The following is an 18,787-nucleotide window of genomic DNA, read 5'->3' on the forward strand; positions in this document are numbered from 1 at the left end:
CCCACACCCTCACTGTGGCTATCCCACACTCTCACTGTGTCTATCCCACACCCTCACTGTGACTATCCCACACTCTCACTGTGTCTATCCCACACCCTCACTGTGTCTATCCCACACCCTCACTGTGTCTATCCCACACTCTCACTGTGTCTATCCCACACCCTCACTGTGACTATCCCACACTCTCACTGTGTCTATCCCACACCCTCACTGTGACTATCCCACACCCTCACTGTGTCTATCCCACACTCTCACTGTGTCTATCCCACACCCTCACTGTGACTATCCCACACCCTCACTGTGTCTATCCCACTCCCTCACTGTGTCTATCCCACACCCTCACTGTGACTATCCCACACCCTCACTGTGTCTATCCCACACTCTCACTGTGACTATCCCACACCCTCACTGTGACTATCCCACACCCTCACTGTGTCTATCCCACACCCTCACTGTGACTGTCCCACACCCTCACTGTGTCTATCCCACACTCTCACTGTGTCTATCCCACACCCTCACTGTGACTATCCCACACTCTCACTGTGTCTATCCCACACTCTCACTGTGTCTATCCCACACCCTCACTGTGTCTATCCCACACCCTCACTGTATCTATCCCACACTCTCACTGTGTCTATCCCACACCCTCACTGTGACTATCCCACACTCTCACTGTGTCTATCCCACACTCTCACTGTGTCTATCCCACACCCACACTGTGACTATCCCACACCCTCACTGTGTCTATCCCACACCCTCACTGTGTCTATCCCACACCCTCACTGTGACTATCCCACACCCTCACTGTGACTATCCCACACTCTCACTGTGTCTATCCCACTCCCTCACTGTGTCTATCCCACTCCCTCACTGTGACTATCCCACACCCTCACTGTGTCTATCCCACACCCTCAATGTGACTATCCCACACCCTCACTGTGACTATCCCACACCCTCACTGTGTCTATCCCACACCCTCACTGTGACTATCCCACACCCTCACTGTGTCTATCCCACACCCTCACTGTGTCTATCCCACACCCTCACTGTGAGTATCCCACACCCTCACTGTGTCTATCCCACACCCTCACTGTGACTATCCCACACCCTCACTGTGTCTATCCCACACCCTCACTGTGAGTATCCCACACCCTCACTGTGTCTATCCCACACCCTCACTGTGACTATCCCACACTGTCACTATGTCTATCCCACACCCTCACTGTGTCTATCCCACACCCTCACTGTGACTATCCCACACCCTCACTGTGTCTATCCCACACCCTCACTGTGTCTATCCCACACCCTCACTGTGACTAACCCACGCCCTCACTGTGTCTATCCCACACCCTCACTGTGTCTATCCCACACCCTCACTGTGACTAACCCACACCCTCACTGTGTCTATCCCACACCCTCACTGTGACTATCCCACACCCTCACTGTGTCTATCCCACACCCTCACTGTGACTAACCCACACCCTCACTGTGACTATCCCACACCCTCACTGTGTCTATCCCACACCCTCACTGTGAATCCAGTATCCCACACCCACACCCTCACTGTGAACACAGTATCTCACACCAACACCCTCACTGTGAACACAGTATCCCACACCCACACCCTCACTGTGAACACAGTATCTCACACCCACACACTCACTGTGAATACAGTATCCACACCCACACCCTCACTGTGAATACAGTATCCCACACCCACACCCTCACTGTGAATACAGTATCTCACACCCACACCCTCACTGTGAATACAGTATCCCACACAAACACCCTCACTGTGAATACAGTATCCCACACACACACCCTCACTGTGAATACAGTATCCCACACCCACTCCCTCACTGTGAATACAGTATCCCACACCCACACCCTCACTGAGAATACAGCATCTCACACCCACACTCTCACTGTGAATACAGTATCCCACACTCACACCCTCACTGTGAACAAAGTATCCCACACCCACACCCTCACTGTGAATACAGTATCCCACACCCACACCCTCACTGTGAATACAGAATCTCACACCCACATCCTCACTGTGAACACAGAATCTCACACCCACACCCTCACTGTGAATACAGTATCCCACATCCACACTCACACTGTGAACACAGTATCCCACACTCACACCCTCACTGTGAATACAGTATCCCACACCCACACCCTCACTGTGTATACAGTATCTCACACCCACTCCCTCACTGTGAATACAGTATCCCACACCCACACCCTCACTGTGAATACAGTATCCCACATCCACACACACACTGTGAACACAGTATCCCACACTCACACCCTCACTGTGAATACAGTATCCCACACCCACACCCTCACTGTGTATACAGTATCTCACACCCACACACTCACTGTGAATACAGTATCCCACACCCACACCCTCAGTGAACACAGTATCTCACACCCACTCCCTCACTGTGAACACAGTATCTCACACCCACACCCTCACTGTGAATACAGTATCCCACACCCACACCCTCACTGTGAATACAGTATCTCACACCCACACACTCACTGTGAATACAGTATCCCACACCCACTCCCTCACTGTGAATACCGTATCCCACACCCACACCCTCACTGTGAATATAGTATCCCACACCCACACCCTCACTGTGAATACAGTATCCCACACCCACACCATCACTGTGAACATAGTATCCCACACCCACACTGTGAATACAGTATCTCACACCCACACCCTCACTGTGAATACAGTATCCCACACCCACACCCTCACTGTGAACACAGTATCTCACACCCACACTCACTGTGAACACAGTATCTCACACCCACACCCTCACTGTGAATACAGTATCTCACACCCACACTCACTGTGAATACAGTATCCCACACCCACACCCTCACTGTGAACACAGTATCTCACACCCACACCCTCACTGTGAATACAGTATCTCACACCCACACCCTCACTGTGAATACAGTATCCCACACCCACACCCTCACTGTGAACACAGTATCTCACACCCACACTCACTGTGAACACAGTATCTCACACCCACACCCTCACTGTGAACACAGTATCTCACACCCACACCCTCACTGTGAATACAGTATCTCACACCCACACTCACTGTGAACACAGTATCCCACACCCACACCCTCACTGTGAACACAGTATCCCACACCCACACCCTCACTGTGTATACAGTATCTCACACCCACACCCTCACTGTGAATACAGTATCTCACACCCACACCCTCACTGTGAATACGGTATCTCACACCCACACCCTCACTGTGAACACAGTATCTCACACCCACACCCTCACTGTGAATACAGTATCCCACACCCACACACTCACTGTGAATACAGTATCTCACACCCACACCCTCACTGTGAATACAGTATCCCACACCCACTCCCTCACTTTGAATACAGTATCCCACACCCACACCCTCACTGTGAATACAGTGTCCCACACCCACTCCCTCACTGTGAATACAGTATCTCACACCCACTCCCTCACTGTGAATACAGTATCCCACACCCACACCCTCACTGTGAATACAGTGTCCCACACCCACACCCTCACTGTGAATACAGTATCCCACACCCACTCCCTCACTGTGAATACAGTATCTCACACCCACTCCCTCACTGTGAATACAGTGTCCCACACCCACACCCTCACTGTGAATACAGTATCCCACACCCACACCCTCACTGTGAACACAGTATCTCACACCCACACCCTCACTGTGAATACAGTATCCCACACCCACACACTCACTGTGAATACAGTATCTCACACCCACACCCTCACTGTGAATACAGTATCCCACACCCACGCCCTCACTGTGAATACAGTATCCCACACCCACTCCCTCACTTTGAATACAGTATCCCACACCCACACCCTCACTGTGAATACAGTGTCCCACACCCACTCCCTCACTGTGAATACAGTGTCCCACACCCACTCCCTCACTGTGAATACAGTATCCCACACCCACACCCTCACTGTGAATACAGTGTCCCACACCCACACCCTCACTGTGAATACAGTATCCCACACCCACTCCCTCACTGTGAATACAGTATCTCACACCCACTCCCTCACTGTGAATACAGTGTCCCACACCCACACCCTCACTGTGAATACAGTATCCCACACCCACACCCTCACTGTGAATACAGTGTCCCACACCCACTCCCTCACTGTGAATACAGTGTCCCACACCCACACCCTCACTGTGAATACAGTATCCCACACCCACTCCCTCACTGTGAATACAGTGTCCGTCTCCCAGGCTTTCCCTTGTGTCTAAGGGGTCCCAATGAGGAGCTGTCAACATGCTGATTTGGCTGATACCTTGTTTGTCAAGATGACAGTGGTGCTGGAAATGCACAGCAGGTCAGGCAGCATCCGAGGAGCTGGAAATCCGATGTTTCGGGCAGGAGCCCTTCATTAGGAGTGAGGCAGGAAGCCCCTGGGGTGGAGAGATATGTGGGAGGGAGGTGGGGCTCAGGAGAAGGGTGCTGAGAGTACACGAGGTGGATGGAGCTGGGGGTTCAAGGTGATTGGTCAGAGAGGAGGGTGGAGTGGATAGGTGGGAAGGAAGATAGGCCGGTAGGACAGGTCATTAGGACAGTGCTGAGGTGGAAGCCTGGAACTGGGGTGAGGTGGGGGGAGGGAAATGAGGAAACTGGTGAAGTCCACATTGATGCCCTGGGGTGGAAGTGTTCCGAGGCTGAAGATGAGGCGTTTTTCCTCCAGGCGTCTGGTGGTGAGGGAGCGGCGGTGAAGGAGGCCCAGGACCTCCATGTCCTCGGCAGAGTGGGAGGGGGAGTTGAAATGTTCAGCCATAAGGTGGTGGGATTGATTGGTGCGGGTGTCCCGGAGATGTTCCCTAAAGCGCTCTGCTAGGAGGCGTCCAGTCTCCCCAATGTAGAGGAGACCGCATCGGGAGCAACGGATACAATAAATGATATTGGTGGATGTGCAGGTAAAACATTGATGGATGTGGAAGGCTCCTTTAGGGCCTTCGAGGAGAAAGTGAGGTCTGCAGATGCTGGAGATCAGAGCTGAAAAGTGTTGCTGGAAAAGTGCAGCAGGTCAGGCAGCATCCAAGGAGCAGGAGAATCGACGTTTCAGGCATGAGCCCTTCACTTTCCTCATTCCTGAAGAAGGGCTCATGACCGAAACATCGATTCTCCTGCTCCTTGGATGCTGCCTTACCCACTGCGCTTTTCCAGCAACACATTTTCAGCTCCTTTAGGGCCTTGGATAGAGGTGAGGGAGGAGGTATGGGCACAGGTTTTACAGTTCCTGCGGTGGCAGGGGAAGGTGCCAGGATGGGAGGGTGGGTTGTAGGGGGGCGTGGACCTGACCAGGTAGTCACGGAGGGAACGGTCTTTGCGGAAGGGGGAAAGGTGTGGGGAGGGAAATATATCCCTGGTGGTGGGGTCTGTTTGGAGGTGGCGGAAATGTCGGCGGATGATTTGGTTTATGCGAAGGTTTGTAGGGTGGAAGGTGAGCACCAGGGGCATTCTGTCCTTGTTACGGTTGGAGGGGTGGGGTCTGAGGGCGGAGGTGCGGGATGTGGATGAGTTGCGTTGGAGGGCATCTTTAACCACGTGGGAAGGGAAATTGCGGTCTCTAAAGAAGGAGACCATCTGGTGTGTTCTATGGTGGAACTGGTCCTTCTGGGAGCAGATACGGCGGAGGCGGAGGAATTGGGAATATGGGATGGCATTTTTGCAAGAGGTAGGGTGGGAAGAGGTGTAATCCAGGTAGCTGTGGGAATCGGTGGGTTTGTAAAAAATGTTGGTGACAAGTCAGTCGTCATTAACGGAGATGGAGAGGTCCAGGAAGGGGAGGGAGGTGTCAGAGATAGTCCAGGTACATTTAAGGTCAGGGTGGAATGTGTTGGTGAAGTTAATGAATTGCTCCACCTCCTCGCGGGAGCACGAGGTGGCGCTGATACAGTTCCCAGACTATGAAGTTGGAAACTGTGGGTGGGAGATCTCCTGAGGTGATGAGGTTCTGTTTGGTCTGGGAAATGATGGTTTGGTGATGGGGAGTAGGGTCATGTTCGAGGGGGTGGTAGTAGGAGGTGCCCTCGAGTTGGCGTCTGGCTTCAGCGGTGTCGAGGTCAGTGCGCCAAACTCCCACTGCACCCCCTTTATCTGCTGGCTTGATGGTGAGGTCGGGATTGGAGCAGTGGGGCGTGGGGGGAGAGCTGCGTGTTGTGAGGGTGAGAGGTTGGAGTGGTGGGAGGGGGGTAGACAGGTCGAGGTGGCAGTTGGAAATGAAGAGGTTGAGGGCGGGTAATCGGCCAGCGCGGGGTGATGTATGTGTACCTTGTATGCGTTGTCGGTCAGTGTGTTCATCATGTTCTGTAAGTAGGATCTGAAGCCGATGTGCATCTTTGCTGAGCTGGAGGTTAGATTCCTGAACTCGCCGCTACGTCCCGTGAAACGTGCCTGGGGCCTCCTGGTGTGGGGCTTGTGCATGTCACTGACAGACTCTGTGAAGATTCTCATGAACCAGTGAAGGGAGAACTGGTACATACAGTTTAACTTTGCCAGCTCATCCATGACAAAGTACATCACCGAGCCGCGGGTGGCCATTGGCAGATATTTCTTGCGAGCAGTCACAATCTTCCTCTCATTTTCCTCTGAAGCTTCCACTCGCAACTTAATCTCTTTGGACATTTCTTTGGACTGTTGGAGGGTGTCGATGAGGTCCTGGTCATCCAGAATATGTCCTTTGGATAAGATGGCATGGTTAGAAAACACGGCGCACTGTTTGAGTTCAGCTGGAGGAGTGTGCACAGTGCTGAGTGCTCTCCCCCAGGAAATGTGTGAATACATCAGTGGGAGTGCAGTGGAGAGTTCAGCAATGGTTCCAGGAATGAGAAACCTCACTCATTCGGGCTTCCCACTGACCCAGTCAACTTGGACGCTCACGGTTTGTAATTTCTGCTTTGAGGACTTGCAAATCTTTCTGTTCTGTAGCTTTCTGCAACTTTTCTCGTTTTAAAAAATATCCAGCTCCTCTATTTGTCCTCCCAAAGCTTATGACCTGACATTTCCCCAGATTATATTCCATCTGGGATCAATGTTGGGACCACAGCTGTTTTCCATTCTTGGAGGAAGGGAAGGGAAGGGAAGGGAAGGTGAACTCAGTGGGCCAGAAATCGGCAAATGTCAGACAATGGGGTTTGCGACTGAAGTTGTGTGTTTTGTAAAGGAGAACAGAAGACGTGTTATTGAAACGGAGAGAGTGTGCAGAACGCTGGAACACATAGGGACTTTTTTTTAGATTACATTACCTACAGTGTGGAAACAGGCCATTCAGCCCAACAAGTCCACACCGACCCGCCGAAGCGCAACCCACCAATACCCCTATGTTTTCCCCTTACCTGACACTCCTGGCAATTTAGCATGGCCAATTCACCTGACCCGCACATCTTTGTGACTGTGGGAGGAAACCGGAGCACCCGGAGGAAACCCACGCAGACACAGGGAGAATGTGCAAACTCCACACAGTCAGTTGCCCGAGGCGAGTGTGGTAAACTTGTGCACAAACACAGAAAGCTAGCACCCAGGAACAGCAGGTAATTGGGAAGGGCTACTGCAATGTTGGGCCTTTGCAGGGGGATTAGAGTATAAGAATAGGGGAGTCCTACATCAACTGTACAGGGAGCTGGGGAGAGCACATCTGTGCGCTGTCAGCAGCTGCTTCCCTTATTGAAGGGAAGGTCCCCTTCATTGGAGGCAATTCAAGGAGGTTCACTGGGAGGGTCCCTGGGATGGGTGGGGTGTTTTATGAGCAAAGGTTAAACAGCCTGGGAGGTGCGGCCTGACCGGGGGTGTTTCCAGCACCACCCTCTGTCTCTGACCCCCCAGCATCGGCCATCCTCACTTTCTCCTCCAGCCTGGGAGGTGCAGCCTGACCGGGGGTGTTTCCGGCACCACCCTCTGTCTCTGACCCACCAGCATCGGCCATCCTCACTTTCTCCGAAACAGGTTGGGACTCGACTCCCTGGAGTGGAGAGGAATGAGAGGGGACCTCACTGAATCACATCGGATTCTCCAGGGGCTTGTCAGGGGCAATGGTGAGAGGATGGTCCCCTAATGGGAGGGTCTAGGGCCCGAGGGCACAGTCTCGGGATAAAGGGGCATCGATTTAAGACGGAGATGGGGAGGGATTTCTTCCCACAGAGGGGATGTGGCTCTTTGGATCCTGCCACCGAGAGCCGTGAGGGCAAAGTTCCCGTGTTTATTTAAGGCTGAGATCGAGAGATTCTCGATCAGTCAGGGATTCGAGGGTGATGGGGAATGGAGAGGAAAGCAGATCTGAGGCATACTGGATCAGCCATGCTTCCATTGAATGATGGATCAGGTTTGAGGGGCCGAATGGCCTTCTCCTGTTCCTATTTCGGATGGTCTGATGGCCACACATTTCCTCAAATTGTATCCCACCTACCAATTTTGGGCCCACTCACCCAACTCTCTGCAGACTCCTGGAGTCTTGTCTTTGTTTATTCATGGGACATTGGTATCACTGGCTGGGTCCAGTATTTCTACCCCGTCCCTAGTTGCCCCTTGAGAGGGTGGGGGGTGAGCTGCCTCCCTGACCCGCTGCAGTCCGTGTGCTGGGGGTAGACCCACAATGTCCCTGAGGGAGGGAATTCCAGGATTCTGACCCAGGGACAGTGAGGGAACGGGGAGATATTTCCCAGTGAGGGACGGAGAGGGGCTGGGAGGGGAACTTGCAGGGGGTGGGGTTCCCGTGTATCTGCTGCCCCTTGTCCTTCCAGATGGAAGGGGCTGTGGGTTTGGAAGGTGCTGCCTGAGGGTCTTTGGTGAGTTCCTGCAGTGTATCTTGTAGATGGTACACACTGCTGTTACTGAGGTGGGGGGGGGGGTGGGGGGAGGGAGGGGATGGTACACACTGCTGTTACTGAGGGGGGGTGGGGGGGGAGGGAGGGGACGGTACACACTGCTGTTACTGAGGGGGGTGGGGGAGGGAGGGGATGGTACACACTGCTGTTACTGAGGGGGGGTGGGGGGAGGGAGGGGATGGTACACACTGCTGTTACTGAGGGGGGGCGGGAGATGGTACACACTGCTGTTACTGAGGGGGAGGGGGAGGGGTGGGAGGAGGGAGGGGATGGTACACATGGCTGCTACTGAGTGTCGGTGGGGGAAGGGAGGGGATGGTACACACTGCTGCTACTGAGGGGGGGATGGTACACACTGCTGTTACTGAGGGGGGGTGGGGGGAGGGAGGGGATGGTACACACTGCTGTTACTGAGGGGGGGGTGGTACACACTGCTGTTACTGAGGGGGGGAGGGGGGAGGGAGGGGATGGTACACACTGCTGTTACTGAGGGGGGGGGATGGTACACACTGCTGTTACTGAGGGGGGTGGGGGGAGGGAGGGGATGGTACACACTGCTGTTACTGAGGGGGGGAGGGGATGGTACACACTGCTGTTACTGAGTGCCGGTGGGGGGAGGGAGGGGATGGTACACACTGCTGTTACTGAGGGGGGGTGGGGGGAGGGAGGGGATGGTACACACTGCTGTTACTGAGGAGGGGTGGGGAGGGAGGGGATGGTACACACTGCTGTTACTGAGGGGGGGTGGGGGAGGGGATGGTACACACTGCTGTTACTGAGCGTCGGTGGGGGGGGTGGGGGAGGGGGTGTTTGTGGGTGTGGGGCCAATCAAGCGGCTGCTTTCTCCTGGATGGTGTTGAGCTTCTTGAGTGTTGTTGGAGCTGCCCCCATCCAGGGGCAAGTGGGGAGTATTCCCTCCCAGTTCTGAGCTGTACCTTGTAGATGGTGGGACAGGCTTTGGGGAGTCAGGAGGGGAGTTCCTCACTGCAGGATTCCCAGCCTCTGACCTGCTCCTGTAGCTGCTGGGTTTATGGGGTGGGTCCTGGTGAGTTTCTGGTCAATGGTAACCCCCAGGACGTTGATAGTGGGGGATTTCGTAATGGCAGTGGCTCGATTCTTTCCCATTGGAGGGGGCCATTTTCTGACCAGTGTGAATGATTTTTTGTCAGCCCAAGGTGTGGATATTCTCCTGCAGAGCTGTCCTGGAGCTGAGGTGAGTGACCTCCAACAACCATCACCATCCTCCCACGTGCCAGGTATGACTCTATCCAGCGGAGAGTTTGGCCCCTGATGCCCATTGATTCCAGTTTTGCCCGGGCTCCTTGATGCCACACTCAGTTGAATGTAGCTTTGATGTGAAGGGCTGTCCCTCTCCCCTCCCCTCTGGAATTCAGCTCTTTAGTCCATGTTTGACCCAAGGCTGGGATGAGGTCAGGAGCTGGGTGACCCTGGGGGAACCCAAACTGGGTGTCACTGTTCCTGACCCCTTCCGTCACTTTACTGAGGATCGAGGGGAGACTGATGGGGCAGTAATTGGCTGGGTTGGATTTGTCGTGCTTTTTATGTACAGGACAACCTTCATTCCCCTACGCCCTCGGATTAATGAGTTCAACACGCGCCGAGATATTGAACAATTCTTCCGCCGCCTTCGCCTCCGTGCCTACTTTCACAACCAAGACCCCCGCCCACCCTCTGACGACCCCTTCTCCTGCCTCCAACGCACCCCATCCACCTGGACACCCCGTGCTGGCCTCCTACCCGCCCTCGATCTATTTATAGCCAACTGCCGCCGTGACATTAACCGACTCAACCTGTCCACCCCTCTCACCCACTCCAACCTCTCACCCTCAGAACGTGCAGCCCTCCACTCCCTCCGCTCCAACCTCAACCTCACCATCAAACCGGCAGACAAGGGAGGCGCGGTAGTAGTTTGGCGCACCGACCTGTATACCGCTGAGGCCAAACGCCAGCTCGCGGACGCCTCCTCTTATCGCCCCCTTGACCACGACCCCACCTCCCACCACCAAACCATCATCTCCCAGACCATCCAGGACCTCATCACCTCAGGGGATCTCCCATCCACCGCCTCCAACCTCAGTCCCACAACCCCGCACCGCCCGTTTCTACCTCCTGCCCAAAATCCACAAACCTGCCTGCCCCGGCCGACCCAGCCTGCTCCTGCCCCACCGAACTCATCTCCGCATACCTCGACACGGTCCTGTCCCCTTTAGTCCAAGAACTCCCTACCTACGTTCGGGACACCACCCACGCCCTCCACCTCCTCCAGGATTTTCGCTTCCCCGGTCCCCAATGCCTTATCTTCACGATGGACATCCAGTCCCTGTACACCTCCATCCCCCATCACGAAGGACTCAAAGCCCTCCGCTTCTTCCTTTCCCGCCGCACCAACCAGTACCCTTCCACTGACACCCTCCTTCGACTGACTGAACTGGTCCTCACCCTGAATAACTTCTCTTTCCAATCCTCCCACTTCCTCCAAACTAAAGGAGTTGCCATGGGCACCCGCATGGGCCCCAGCTATGCCTGTCTCTTCGTAGGATATGTGGAACAGTCCATCTTCCGCAACTACACTGGCACCACCCCCTACCTTTTCCTCCGCTACATCGATGACTGTATCAGCGCTGCCTCGTGCTCCCACGAGGAGGTTGAACAGTTCATCCACTTTACTAACACCTTCCATCCCGACCTTAAATTCACCTGGACTGTCTCAGACTCCTCCCTCCCCTTCCTAGACCTTTCCATCTCTCTCTCGGGCGACCGACTCAACACAGACATCTATTATAAACCGACTGACTCCCACAGCTACCTGGACTACACCTCCTCCCACCCTGCCCCCTGTAAAAACGCCATCCCATATTCCCAATTCCTTCGTCTCCGCCGCATCTGCTCCCAGGAGGACCAATTCCAACACCGCACAGCCCAGATGGCCTCCTTCTTCAAGGACCGCAGATTCCCCCCAAACGTGATCGACGATGCCCTCCACCGCATCTCCTCCACTTCCCGCTCCTCCGCCCTTGAGCCCCGCTCCTCCAACCGGCACCAAGACAGAACCCCACTGGTTCTCACCTACCACCCCACCAACCTCCGTATACAGCGTATCATCCGCTGTCATTTCCGCCATCTCCAAACGGACCCCACCACCAGGGATATATTTCCCTCCCCTCCCCTATCAGTGTTCCGCAAGGACCACTCCCTTCGTGACTCTCTCGTCAGATCCACACCCCCCACCAACCCAACCTCCACTCCCGGCACCTTCCCCTGCTACCGCAGGAAATGTAAAACTTGCGCCCACACCTCCTCCCTCACTTCCCTCCAAGGCCCCAAGGGATCCTTCCATATCCACCACAAGTTCACCTGTACCTCCACACACATCATCTATTGCATCCGCTGCACCCGATGTGGCCTCCTCTATATTGGGGAGACAGGCCGCTTACTTGTGGAACGCTTCAGAGAACACCTCTGGGCCGCCCGGACCAACCAACCCAACCACCCCGTGGCTCAACACTTTAACTCTCCCTCCCACTCCACCGAGGACATGCAGGTCCTTGGACTCCTCCACCAGCAGAACATAACAACACGACGGCTGGAGGAGGAGCGACTCATCTTCCGCCTGGGAACCCTCCAACCACAAGGGATGAACTCAGATTTCTCCAGTCTCCTCATTTCCCCTCCCCCCACCTTGTCTCAGTCGGTTCCCTCAACTCAGCACCGCCCTCCTAACCTGCAATCTTCTTCCTGACCTCTCCGCCCCCCACCCCACTCCGGCCTATCACCCTCACCTTGACCTCCTTCCACCTATCCCACCTCCATCGCCCCTCCCCCTAGTCCCTCCTCCCTACCTTTTATCTTAGCCGGCTTGGCTCTCTCTCTCTTATTCCTGATGAAGGGCTTATGCTCGAAACGTCGAATTCTCTATTCCTGAGATGCTGCCTGGCCTGCTGTGCTTTGACCAGCAACACATTTGCAGCATACCTGGGCAATGTTGGGAGAAAGTGAGGACTGCAGAAGTTGCCGAACAGATTCAAAATGTGTGGCGCTGGAGAAGGACGGCAGGTCAGGCAGCATCCAAACACATCAGCCATAAACCCTTCATCAGGATTGGGGGTGGAGGGGGAGAAGGAGGCTGGGGGTGAAATGGGTGGGATTGGCGGGGGAACATACCATGGGAATGTGATGGGGAGGTGAGGTGAGGAGTGATGGTGACTGGGCAGAGTGGAGGGTGAACAGGAAGGTGGACAGATAGGACAGGCCGAGAGGGCGGTCCGGAGTTGGGATACGGTGGGGGGAGGGGAGATGAAGAAGTTGATGCCGTGTGGTTGGAGGGTCCCAAGGTGGAAGATGAGGCGTTCTTCCTCCAGGCGTCGGGTGGTGAGGGAGTGGCAATGGAGGAGGCCCAGGAGTGGGAGGGGGGTGTTGAAGTGTTCAGCCACAGGGCGGTGGGGATGGTGGGTGCGGGTGTCCTGTCTCCCCAGTGTAGAGACCACATCAAAGCAATGGATACAGTAGATGAGGTGTGTGGGAGTGCAGGTAAATCTCTGATGGATGTGGAAGGATCCTTTAGGGGCCTTGAATAGAGATGAGGTGGTGAGGTGGGGGGGGGGGGCAGGGGGTTGTGGGGACAGGTTTTGCAATTCCTGCAGTGGCAGGGGAAGGTGCCAGGACAGAAGGGACTCTGTCAGGGTGACCCCCTGGGGTGTGGGGGGGGGGGGGGGCTGTCAGGGTGAGCCCCCTGGGGTGTGGGGGGGGCCTGTCAGGGTGACCCCCCTGGGGTGAGGGGTGACCCTGTCAGGGTGAGCCCCTGGGGTTTGGGGGGGTCCCTGTCAGGGTGACCCCCTGGGGTGTGGGGGAGACCCTGTCAAGGTGACCCCCCTGGGGTGTGGGGGTGGGGGGGCCCTGTCAGGGTGAGCCCCTGGGGTGTGGGGGTGGGGAGACCCTGTCAGGGTGACCCCCTGGGGTGAGGGGTGACCCTGTCAGGGTGACCCCCTGGGGTGAGGGGTGACCCTGTCACTGTGACCCCCTGGGGTGTGGGTGTGGGGGGGGGCCCTGTCAGGGTGACCCCCTGGGGTGTGGGGGTGGGGGGGGCCCTGTCAGGGTGAGCCCCTGGGGTGTGGGGGTGGGGAGACCCTGTCAGGGTGAGCCCCTGGGGTGTGGGTGTGGGGAGACCCTGTCAGGGTGACCCCCTGGGGTGAGGGGTGACCCTGTCAGGGTGACCCCCTGAGGTGAGGGGTGACCCTGTCAGGGTGACCCCCTGGGGTGGGGGTGTGGGGAACCCTGTCAGGGTGACCCCCTGGGGTGCGGTGTGGGGGGGGGGTCCCTGTCAGGGTGACCCCCTGGGGTGGGGGTGTGGGGGGTCCCTGTCAGGGTGACCCCCTGTGATTTGGGGGGGCCCTATCTGGGTGACAGAGTTGTGTCTTGGGGCTGTTTCCCGTTCCAGTTCCCCGTGGCCTACACTGTCCGGTTAATGACATTGTGTGGGACAGGGATAAACTGGAATATCCAACTGGATTACTGAAGAATTCCAGCCAGCATCGTAACTATACCAGGAATGTGGGAGAGGAAATGCAGCAGATGGGTGGTGGATCAGTCACCACAGTTTCACTGTAGGAGGGTCGGTCCCAGCCTGCCTAACACTTACATCTTCCACCCTGAACAGAGCGAGTCTGTCAGCAGCCTGGCCATTGGGTTGGAATGGTCCCCAGCTCCCGTTCCCCTCACCCTGTTAGCTTTGCTGCACTGTTCATATTCCCAGCCGTGCGGGTACGTTCCTGAACAGGAACGGTTTGGAATGATGTGGGCCGTGCTGACAGCTGGGAATGTGGTCGGTGTGGATTCGTTCGAGACTGAGGGGGTCTGTGTCTGTGTGGGGACAGGGGTTGGTGACTCTCTGCTCAACTGATGGACAAAGAAGTTACTTGACAACTTACTCTGAAGGGAACCTTTTCAAATTCAGTTTGGTTCCTGCCACGGTCAAATTCCTGGGGATTCTGAGAAGCTACTGATCAATTTAGCGGCGATAGAGTCACACACAAATGGGCAGGTCCCAAACAGGCCTTTCCATCGTGTAGTCCACTGGGAGGGATACCTCTGGATGCAGCCACAACATGTCAGTGATGCCCCCCCGGCCTTTGGCAGTCAGTTCTGCTTACCCTCGGTTTTCTGAAATAAGGAGAGGGACTTATTCTCCAGATCGCGCAGGGTGACCAGGTCATTCGCGATGCTCTGCAGCAGTTGTCCAAGCTGCTCCTCCACTTGTGGGTGCTGTCGCTTCACCACGCGGGATAGAAGCTGCTCCTGCAGACCCTCGAAGGTGACTGTGCAGTTAATCAGGGTCACCAGGTTACACACAGCAGGGAGGAAGTTCGGATTGGAGATCCGTGTGGTCATGAATAACCTGTGAGTACATTGTTAAACCAGTGAACACATTCACTCAAACTCAAATACAAACCAAACCCAGGCACAAACTGCTGCAGAACATGCAGAAAGGACTCTAACCATGAGCTCTGCTTTCTCTCCACAGATGCTGCCATACCTGCTGAGTTTCCCCAGCAATTTCTGTTCCGATTTTCTGAATCCGGGTTTGGTATTACCTGAAGTTGGAGTTGTATTCGACTTCCTTGTTTCCAATCCTGATGTAGTCCTGCCCCTCTCGTGAATAAATCTCTCGCACTAACACTGGCCTCAGCCCTGGGTCAATCTGCTCCGTTAATTCCTGCAGGGAAGGAGACAAACTAAACACATTCCTTTCCTTTCAATCTTTCCTCAGCTCCTTTATCCTGGTCACCCCACAGATTAGATACAGAGTAAAACTCACCCTACACTGCCCCAATCAAATCCTCCCAGGATAAGGACAGCACAGGGTTAGATACAGAGTAAAGCTCCCTCTACACTGTCCCCATCAACACTCCCAGGACAGGGACAGCACGGGGTTAGATACAGAGTAAAGCTCTCTCTACACTGTCTGCATCAAACCCTTCCAGGACAGGGACAGCACGGGGTTAAATACAGAGTAAAGCTCCCTCTACACTGTCCCCCATCAAACACCCCGAGGACAGGGACAGCACGGGGTTAGATACAGAGTAAAGATCCCTCTACACCGTCCCCCATCAAACACCCCCCAGGACAGGGACAGCACGGGGTTAGATACAGAGTAAAGCTCCCTCTACACTGTCCCCCATCAAACACCCCCAGGACAGGGACAGCACGGGGTTAGATACAGAATAAAGCTCCCTCTACACTGTCCCCCATCAAACACTCCCAGGGCAGGGACAGCACGGGGTTAGATACAGAGTAAAGATCCCTCTACACTGTCCCCCATCAAACACCCCCAGGACAGGGACAGCACGGGGTTAGATACAGAGTAAAGCTCCCTCTACACTGTCCCCCATCAAACACCCCCAGGACAGGGACAGCACGGGGTTAGATACAGAATAAAGCTCCCTCTACACTGTCCCCCATCAAACCCTCCCAGGACAGGGACAGCACGGGGTCAGATACAGAGTAAAGCTCCCTCTACACTGCCCCCTAAGCAGCAGCTTCCTTTCTCGATCCTCACGTGTAGGAGGACGGGGTATCCCATGCGAATCGCACTCTCCAGGAGTTTGGTGTAGCCAGGGTCTGTTGCCAGGAGGATGAGCAGCTCCGGTCCTTCCATCTTGGTGATCCAACTTCTGGCCTGACCCTGTGGGTCAATGAGGAGCGGCCAGTTATTGCTCATCTTCACCAGAACCGCATTTTCGGTGGAGTAATTATCAGCTGGCAGACCCTGGTTCTGTAAAATGCGAACCTGAGAGAGGGATACATCACATTCCTTCAACACTGAGAACAAACGTGTGCACACACTGCCAGACAATTAAAAACTATCACAGACTCACTCCGAAATACTTTGATTTGTTTTTTGGGTTTTGTCCCAATTATGTATCCCTCTCTTCCTGACTCACTCCCTCTGCACTTTGCCACTCTGTTCCTCCCAATCCCTTTCACTCGATCCCACATTCCCAATCTCAAGTCACAGAAACAGGCCTTTCAGCCCATCAACTCTGCACTCATGTGTGTGCGTGTATATAAACGGGAGGGCGTGTGTGTGTACATTGCATGCGCACACGTGTGTGTGTGTGTGTTTGCACGTACGTGTGTATTTGTGCATGTGTGCGCGCGCGTGTATTTGCGTGTGTATTTGCATGTGTGTGCGTGCTTGTGTATTTGCGTGTGCCTGCATGTGCATGCACGTGTATTTGCATATGCGTGTGTGCATGCGTGTGTATTTGCGTGTGTATTTGCATATGAGTGTGCGTGTGCGTGTATTTGCGTGTGCGTGCACGTACTTGCGTGTGCGTGTGTGCGTGCGTGTGTATTTGCATATGCGTGTGTGCACGCGTGTATTTGCGTGTGCATGCGGGTGTATTTGCGTGTGTGTGTGTGCGCGCACGTGTGTATTTGCGTGCGCATTTGCGTGTGCGTGCGTGTGCATGCATGGGAGAGTGTGCGTTTGAGTGTGCACTCAATAGCCCTGTGCAGACTCTAGGTCACCCTTACTCTGTCTATGTCCCTCTGCAGACTCTGGGTCACCCTTACCCTGTCTATGTCTCTCTGTAAACTCTGGGTCACCCTTACCCTGTCTATGTCTCTCTGTAGACTCTGGGTCACCCTTACCCTGTCTATGTCCCACTGCAGACTCTGGGTCACCCTTACCCTGTCTATGTCTCTCTGTAGACTCTGGGTCACCCTTACCCTGTCTATGTCCCTCTGTAGACTCTGGGTCACCCTTACCCTGTCTATGTCCCACTGCAGACTCTGGGTCACCCTTACCCTGTCTATGTCCCACTGCAGACTCTAGGTCACCCTTACCCTGTCTATGTCCCACTGCAGACTCTGGGTTACCCTTACCGTGTCTATGTCCCACTGCAGACTCTGGGTCACCCTTACCCTGTCTATGTCCCACTGCAGACTCTGGGTCACCCTTACCCTGTCTATGTCCCACTGCAGACTCTGGGTCACCCTTACCGTGTCTATGTCCCACTGCAGACTCTGGGTCACCCTTACCCTGTCTATGTCCCACTGCAGACTCTGGGTCACCCTTACCCTGTCTATGTCCCACTGCAGACTCTGGGTCACCCTTACCCTGTCTATGTCCCTCTGCAGACTCTGGGTCACCCTTACCCTGTCTATGTCCCTCTGTAGACTCTGGGTCACCCTTACCCTGTCTATGTCCCTCTGCAGACTCTGGGTCACCCTTACCCTGTCTATGTCCCACTGTAGACTCTGGGTCACCCTTACTCTGTCTATGTCCCACTGCAGACTCTGGGTCACCCTTACCCTGTCTATGTCCCTCTGCAGACTCTGGGTCACCCTTACCCTGTCTATGTCCCACTGCAGACTCTGGGTCATCCTTACCGTGTCTATGTCCCACTGCAGACTCTGAGTCACCCTTACCCTGTCTATGTCCCTCTGCAGACTCTGGGTCACCCTTAGCACTTGCCGTTGTGTTTTTGAGTTGTTGCAAACTGAGCGATAATACATTCACTTTCCTCATCCTAGTCATTGATATAATTTGTAAATAACTGTACGTTAACTGAGTCAACTGTAAACCGGGATACCACTGTGTCTTTGACTGTTCTCTCACCTCTTATACTCTCTCCCAATATTTCCCACCGAATCCCAACTCTCCCGATAGCCCCCACTGTTCCACAGTTTCGGAATCTCCCTGCTGTTGTTCCTGATTATCTCCCCCAGGTGCTCACTCATTGACTGCTCTGATGTTGGGCTGAGACGGTGTTTCCACCATGGGACAGCACAGCAACAGGCCCTTCGGCCCACAAGGGTGCGTCAAACATGCCTCCTCATGGAACTGGTTCCT

At 54.8% G+C, this 18,787-nt stretch overlaps 1 protein-coding gene across 1 annotated transcript in view; it reads right to left on the reverse strand.

Moving 5' to 3' along the window:
* LOC132832876 (dynein axonemal heavy chain 6-like) overlaps positions 1-18,787 on the reverse strand; it is a 670,564-nt gene that overhangs the window by 108,461 nt on the left and 543,316 nt on the right. Inside the window, exons 70-73 of the mRNA XM_060851082.1 lie at positions 16,487-16,717; positions 15,522-15,643; positions 15,081-15,325; positions 6,365-6,771 (exon numbers count right to left, since the gene is read on the reverse strand). Of these exons, the coding sequence (XP_060707065.1) occupies positions 6,365-6,771; positions 15,081-15,325; positions 15,522-15,643; positions 16,487-16,717 (1,005 nt within the window). The remainder of the gene's footprint in view (positions 1-6,364; positions 6,772-15,080; positions 15,326-15,521; positions 15,644-16,486; positions 16,718-18,787) is intronic.

The sequence above is a fragment of the Hemiscyllium ocellatum genome, chromosome 3 (genome assembly GCF_020745735.1).
Source record: "Hemiscyllium ocellatum isolate sHemOce1 chromosome 3, sHemOce1.pat.X.cur, whole genome shotgun sequence".
Lineage (NCBI taxonomy): Eukaryota > Metazoa > Chordata > Chondrichthyes > Orectolobiformes > Hemiscylliidae > Hemiscyllium > Hemiscyllium ocellatum.